General features: G+C 37.6%; 1 protein-coding gene across 4 annotated transcripts in view; it reads left to right on the top strand.

Moving 5' to 3' along the window:
- Nucleotides 1-3,358: 3,358 nt before the first annotated feature.
- LOC121411403 (N-acetylglucosamine-6-sulfatase-like) overlaps nucleotides 3,359-7,680 on the top strand; it is a 28,986-nt gene continuing 24,664 nt past the window's right edge. For all 4 annotated transcript variants that reach the window (XM_041604124.1, XM_041604123.1, XM_041604121.1 and 1 more), the window contains exons 1-3: nucleotides 3,359-3,740; nucleotides 6,786-6,845; nucleotides 7,475-7,678. In XM_041604124.1, the coding sequence (XP_041460058.1) occupies nucleotides 3,516-3,740; nucleotides 6,786-6,845; nucleotides 7,475-7,678 (489 nt within the window). In that variant the 5' untranslated portion in view covers nucleotides 3,359-3,515. The remainder of the gene's footprint in view (nucleotides 3,741-6,785; nucleotides 6,846-7,474; nucleotides 7,679-7,680) is intronic.

Genomic DNA, 7,680 nt, shown 5'->3' with positions numbered 1-7,680 from the left:
ATTCAGAATCACAAAGGGGGCATTTAAAACAAAATACCCCCCCCCCCCAAAAAAGAAAGGTAAATAAATAGATTAATTAATAAATGAATAAATAAATGAAAGTTAAGTTTAACCACTTTAACATTTAGGATCAATATAGGTCCGTTTCCTGCATAAAAAAATGTCAGCGATAATTATTACATGGGTTTTGTGTAAATCGGTAAGCCAAATCTACGAAAGCGAGTTTAAATGTAGAAAAAATGATGTAATTAGTACCTAAGCAATATTTGTAGTCTATTGGATGTCTCAAAATTTGGATTGGTATTCCATGATTTATAGAGTCAATATTGCATGAATTGTTGGTGTATTTCCAATAATATCCCACAAAAAAGAGTTACTAAAAACAATTATTTATCATCTTCATCTTCAATGATCATCTTTCTCTGAAAGTCCATGCAGAATGGCACCAAGTCGCTGAGAAGGGTTGTGTAAATACATAAACCTGAAAAGAATTCGTCATATTTTAGAGGCTTTGATACTGCATATGAAACAAAAACAATGCTAGAAGCTTAAAAGTTCCACTTCTGCGTTTTGATGTTGTGACGTCACATACGAGCAGGTCCTTCACATGTAGTGTGATATGAATTCCCTAAGTTTCCATTTTCTTCAAAAGTTGAAATTGATTTTATTTGTGTGGGGATGTATCATGAGATACATCCTTCCGCACCCCTTTCGATAAGAAAAAAATCTTATTCATCATGTTCTATAAAAAAAATTATGGAATTTATTTTACGTCTTTTACATGATATGAAGGGAGTCGCTCACATAATTTCACGAATTACAAACAAAACTTTAAAAGTTCATATTTTGCTTATTCCTTGGCGGATTTTCATCGTACCTTCACAAATATTTTTCTATATGTTTTTCTGCTTTTATTGAAACCAACTTAAAAAAGAGCACATGAACAAGTCAATTGTTGCGTGTTGGCGCCCTTCAATTTTATGACTGACATCCGTTGCGTTTCAACGATGCTGGACAACGTACCTTGCCATTGGGTGAAAGTGGGCTTCGAGTTTAAAAAATATTGAGGATCAGAAGCGTAATGAGTCATACACGTTTGATGAGGGGGGGGGGGGGGGCGCAAACATATAAGGGCCTAATTAGAAAAAAAATTCTAAATGTCGTGAGAGAGCGAAGCAAGTTCGCAAATACATTTTAACATAAAAAAGAAAGGGAATTTCAATTGTAGGGGGTTATATAACTTGAGTTACCTCAGCAAGAGATATTTTTTTTCTATTTAGATTATATATTATAATTTGTCTACAATGGGAACCATATTTTGTATATATCTTTACATGTTAATTATCATTTATGGTTTTTTAATATAATTGCAATGACAATGATTAGTATCGTAAATATATTTGTTATAATGTATGAAAATAATTTGTATCAACATTTACGTAATTTCTGTTGGAAATAAAATCTGAATCTGAATCAAGAGTAACAATTTTCACGATCAAGCCGCGCAAAGATAACAGAATCAATGCTTGGTTGAAGTCCTGTGCCCATCCGGTGGTATAGTGGGTATGGAGTAGGGCCTACTATAGTGTAATGAGTCGAAATTTTTGAGGGACTGGACATGGGTATGGGGTGAAATTTCTGCAAAGTTGCGAGCAAGGAAAGAAATTATTCTATTTAACAAGGAAATTTTGACACAATGTATCAAAAATATTTCATATTTCACCCTTTATTCTTTAACTTTTTTCTCCATGTTTTCTTCAATTTTTTTCTTGGTCGAATCATTTAGGAGCCCAAACCCCATCTGTATCTCTGTACACCAGTGGCAGTGGGTTAATCTTCCTCTCAACTCTCAAGTATATTATCAAGTAATGAAATCTGAACTTATATAAGTACAAAACAATTTCATATTCAGGCCTTACTTTCGTCTGATATAGGCTAACTTGATAATCCTAGAAGCGAAATCATGGTTGCTCTTTAAATATGTTTGTTTTCCAGAAATCAAAGGAATGATCGTTTGAATTCATGCTGAGAGTTCCCATACCTTTCCCTCCAATTTCCTTTGGATCAACGACCCTTTTTCGTTGTGATGGGACATGCAAACCCAGGGCAAACAAACCACCCCCACTGAAGAGCGAAACCCTTGAAAATAATGACGAAACTGAAAAACGGATAAGAACACTGAAATTAAACTGAATATTGTTTTTCAGTAAACACCCCCCCCCCCCCGATATTAATAACAGTTTTCTCATTGAAATCAACAAATGAACTAAATTATTGACAACACTAAACAGAACATTTGCCCGGAAGGATCGGAAAGAGTCCGGAAGAGTGACGAAGACGAATCAGGGGAAGAAGGAAAAAAAAGGTGGAGGGACCAGGGCCGTCACAGTTGAGGAAGGGTCGGAAACTCAATTACAATACATCTGAAAATCTACAGGAATATACAAAACCATCGCAATCACTGACAGAGCATTCCACTGAATATTCTATGTGCATGGCGTGCCGATGTTAATCCTTCAAAGCCGACTGGCTTCTGCAACTGAGCGAAATATACCTCTGTCTCTATAAGCATTGCTTTGGATCAATTTCTTTTACATAGTCTAAATAAATTATGGGAAAAAAGAGCCCTTGTATTGTGATATTTGCATGCCAACATAATGGAAAAGAATCGTGAAAAGAAAAACATATACATGATTTTAAAACTACTTACAAATCGACTAATTTCACCATTTTCGACAATTTGCGCTATTATAGAGCTCACTTATTATGAAAGATGATTATGAACATTATTATGTATAATTACGTGTTCTTGCGTGAATCTGAGATAATTAACTTCTAATACTACTCGAATTATGTTCCTTTGTTCGCTGATACCCGTTATGCCCATACCGTATATGATGCATCATTAAGAACTAGACAAGCCAATTGGAATCTGACTTTCTCCCCTCCACAAAAAAAGAATGTTCCTATTATTGAAACACCTGATTGGCATTGTTCAAACACCTGTTCAGTGAAACACATTATCCTGTCGTCGGCTTGTCACATGGGATTAAAACAGACTGGTACATTCCTATCCTATCTAACACATCCCAGGACATGTTGGAGGGACAAAGGAGATAAGACGGGAAGAGGCCTGAGGAGGAGGAGGAGAAGAAAGGGGAAGGAGGAGGAGGGGGTGGGGAGGAGGAGGTGGAGGAGGGATATAGGCGGAGGAAGAGTACGGGAGAATAAAGGGGAAACGGGAATGAAGGTGGATGATCTAGAGGCAAAATTGACTATAAGTTTAAAGTTGAGAAGAGGACATGAAAGTTGAGATTAAAAAGTCTTGTAAAAGACTAGTGATCTATCTCGTGATATATCGATTAACTTCAAGAAATCACATCAAGGAACAGGCACCCGATGCTTCGCCTTTAAATATAGAAATATTATTGGTCTAGACCTACAGTTCTATCTTCTTGGAAGCCCAAGACTGGGATCTAAACTATATAATTTATAATTTTGAGCTGGCGGAAAATATGGCAGAGGTCAAAACAATCATTTTAGTGCTGCTGTTTCTTTTCGGGTGCCTGATGATAGCTTCAGCGGCCCGTGACGCTCACTCCCCCCGTAGGAGTCGGCTTAGTGATAACCACATTCCCGTTAAAATTTCGAGGAAGTGCGGTGGTGGCGGTGCCTGTGATAATAAACCAAACATAATATTCATTCTCACAGATGATCAAGATGTCACCATGGATGCTATAGTAAGTAAAAACTAGCGGGCCACATTCTTCATCATGTCCAGTTGCAATTAAATCCAGACCAAGCGAGTGAGTGATCATTCGGCATGATGTTGGGCCCCGCCCCCGGCCTAGGCTAGGCAGGGCTAGGCCTACTTAAATTAAATAAATGTTAAAAACTCCGACCAAAGACAAAGTCAAATTCGCTTGACGGAAGAATATAAACTATAAAGGTCAAGGGTATCGCTGGTGATTGCAATCTCAGGACTCCATGGCGATCAAATAGTGCGCGTTGGGCTGAAAAAATCTCAAGTGATCATTTTGCAAAGCTTTAGATTCAGCAGACAAACAAAGGTAACTAAGATTAAAGGAGAATGAAATCTTTGGAACAAGATAGCTAACTGTTTTTAGTGTGCAAACAGAAAAATCAGAGAAACAAATCAACAAAAAGTTTGATATAAAAGTAAGGAGCATTTGAATATTGCGATCACTAATGCTATTGAGATTCTCAGTTGGCAATTTGACAAAGATGTGTAATGTCACTTGTGAACAACTCTCCCCATTTATATTGAACTTCAGTTGCCTCTTTTCTCACATCTATCAGATCATGTGTTCTTTCTATAGGAGGGCATGTAATACAGATTTTTAAAGAATACATCATGGATAAAGAGTTTGTATCACCATAAGAAAGCAAAAAGAGACATTTTGAGGGTATTTTATAGTCCATCAAAGGGAAAGTTGTTTACATGTGACATCACACATCCTTGTCGCATTGCCAATGGGAGGATCTCCATAGCATTAGTGATTGCAGTATTTAAATGCTCATAACTTTCTCATTATTTGTCCGAATCGAATTTTCACAAACTTTTTTTGTTCTTATTCTTTTATTTTCTGTTTCGACACAAGCCTACTTGTCCCAAAAGTTTCATTCCCCTTTAAAGATAATCACATCAGATGGAGGTTAAGATGCCATTTTTGGTATCACATTTTACTGTCTAATTTGAATTTGGAGACCTCTGCTTGTAAACTGGCAATTTCGTGATGCTTGTCCAGAAGCATGGCTACCTACGAAGAAGAAACCTGCGAGTAAACTCTCCCAAGTTGAAAGCTACAGCATACCAATCACTCGTCAGACCTTTGGTGGAATATGCATCTACTGTCTGGGATCCATCAACCTCCAAGAACATCTACAAGCTTGAAATGATCCAACGCAGAGCAGCTAGATTCACGCTGAATCGATATCACAACACATCAAGTGTGTCATCGATGCTGCAGGAGCTAGGATGGACATCCCTTCAACAACGACGGGAAATCTCTCGCCTTGTGATGTTCTACAAGATCCACAACGAGCTTGTCCCATTCAACTCTGATGCATACATCACCAAATGTACCAGATCAACAAGAGCTGTTCACACTCAAGGATATCTGATGCCTCAATCAAGGACCCAACAACATCAATGCTCCTTCTTCCCCAGAACCATCAAGATGTGGAACACTCTCCCAGTAAATGTTGTGACAGCACCATCAACCGAAGCCTTTCGTCTGCAACTGACGAAAGGCAACAACAGCTAGATCAATACCTGTTTTTACTTGCACCATGTATATATTTGGCACATGCACTTTATCCTTGTGACACACACCTCACCAAGTTCTGCAAGAATCTTCAGGATTGAAGGAAGCAGACTACACAGAAGAAGAAGAAGAAGAAGATCTGATTTTTCTCGGAGTGGATGCAAAAGGCAACAAAATTTACCAATATTTTGCCAATATTTTCACAAGTTGAGACCTTGCCTTCAATAAAATTACCACACTGAGTAATTTTGGGGTGCTCTTTCTGTTGGTGATATCAGATTTTCAAGATAGTAATTAGATATCTAGAAATATTCAACTGCAAAATTAGATAACGCGAATTTAGGTCACACCACCATACTAGCTGCTTCTGAATGCATTTTACTTGCATCAGTTTAATGTTAGACATTTAGACATACTGTAGTTGATAGTCCACGGGGGTGCTCTTCCCAATTTGCCACTGGCAAGTCAAAATTAGGGGCCACAGAACGGCTCTTCATTGAAGTAGGGGGAAAAATGGAACTTCATAAAATGTTGTATAAAGAGGGTCCCTGGATTAAATTTTTGTGTAAATATGCACTGGAACTAATAACACAAATTATGGGTCACTGTAACACTTTAACTAGATTTTGAGTATGTGTTATGAAAACCACATGTTTTTGTTTTGACTTTGGATGCGGCAACCAAAGAAAAAGTGCTGATATCATCTAAACATGCTCCCAAACTCTACACAATGGTATATGTAGCTTTACTGACGAGTGTAGGCCTGCTCTGGAGTTGTAAAGATTGTCGCACATAGTGCTGGGCATGAGGGAAGACCTGGGTTCAATTTCCTATTGGTGCGCTAGTGCCCTTTGGTAAGGCATTCAAATCTTCATTACCAGGTCCCTCAGAGAGGACCTTAAGCTGTCTGTCTTGGTTGCTTGCTTACTTGCATTCATGCTTTCTTAGCAATCTGGTAAAAAAATCACTACCATTTACCACACATACGGCTCCTTATATTTAGACTATGCACAGCACAGGCCATGGAGTATTAATGTACACAAAACAATAAAGGGAAAAAATAATGTGACTATTTCATAAACATTCAAAATTGTTTTCATTGTACATCTATTAGGGGCTTCTGTCATGCATAGTCTATAACAAACATGCATGCCCACACCGACATAGCAACACAAGCAACTGAATAGTGTTACCTGAGATGTTAAATCTTTTCTTTCAGGCTGGAAGCCTTTCAACTTGAAATAAGAAATGCCCTTGTCTTTACCTACAAGTTTTAGCATGTGCCTGTAATCTAGGCAAACTCCTAAGCTTTAGGGTGAACTTGGGTCATGCCTATTGGATGATGGCATTTAAAGTCAATCCCAGATGTACGGTAAATAGGCTGATCATATCAGATTGGTAAATGTCTGTAAATGCTTCATTTCTCACATAAAAATTGAGAAGGAAAGAACTGTACTGCATCTTCTTTCAGATAATCCTTCTCTCTCTCTCTTTCAGAGTCCCATGACAAATACATTGAACCTACTCGGGAAACAAGGCATGACTTTTAAAAACATGGTAGGTAGTAGTAGTTGTAGTAGTGGTAGTGGTAGTGGTAGTGGTAGTAGTAGTAGTAGTATTAGTAGTATTGTAGTAGTAGTAGAAGTAGTAGTAGTAGTTGTAGTAGTGGTAGTGGTAGTAGTAGTAGCAGCAGTAGTAGTAGTAGTAGTAGTGTAGTAGTAGTAGTAGTAGTAGTAGTAGTAGTAGTAGTAGTAGTAGTAGTAGTAGTAGTAGTAGTAGTAGTAGTAGTAGTAGTAGTAGTAGTAGTAGTAGTAGTAGTAGTAGTAGTAGTAGTGGTAGTAGAAGTAGTAGTAGTAGTAGTAGTAGTAGGTAGTAGTAGTAGTAGTAGGTAGTAGTAGTAGTAGTTGTAGCAGTAGTAGTCATAGTAACATTAAAAGTAGTAGTAGCAGCAGTAATAATAGTTGCAGTAGTAGCAATAATAGTTGCAGTAGTAGTATTCCTGATCTTTACAGCCCATTTATATGGTAAAAATTGCAATCTCTCAGTTAATCAATAGAATGCATTTATTGTGAACTAATATATTCAGGATAACAATCAAATAAATAACAATGTACAGTATAAAATTATATGACAAAGATATCAAGTCAATCCAGTTACGTTACACTTCTTTTTTTTTCTATTTTCAGTTTACAACTAGCCCCCTTTGTTGCCCCAGTAGATCGAGCATCCTAACTGGCAATTACATTCATAACCACGGGGCCATGAATAATACTGTGAGTGGAAATTGTAGCAGTACCGCATGGCAACAGGGACCTGAGAAAAAGACATTTGCCACCTATCTGCACAATGCTGGTTACAGAACTTTCTTTGCTGGGAAGTATTTAAATCAGGT

The sequence above is a fragment of the Lytechinus variegatus genome, chromosome 3, assembly GCF_018143015.1.
Source record: "Lytechinus variegatus isolate NC3 chromosome 3, Lvar_3.0, whole genome shotgun sequence".
NCBI classification, from domain to species: domain Eukaryota; kingdom Metazoa; phylum Echinodermata; class Echinoidea; order Temnopleuroida; family Toxopneustidae; genus Lytechinus; species Lytechinus variegatus.
This window is presented reverse-complemented; position numbering and strand designations above follow the sequence as displayed.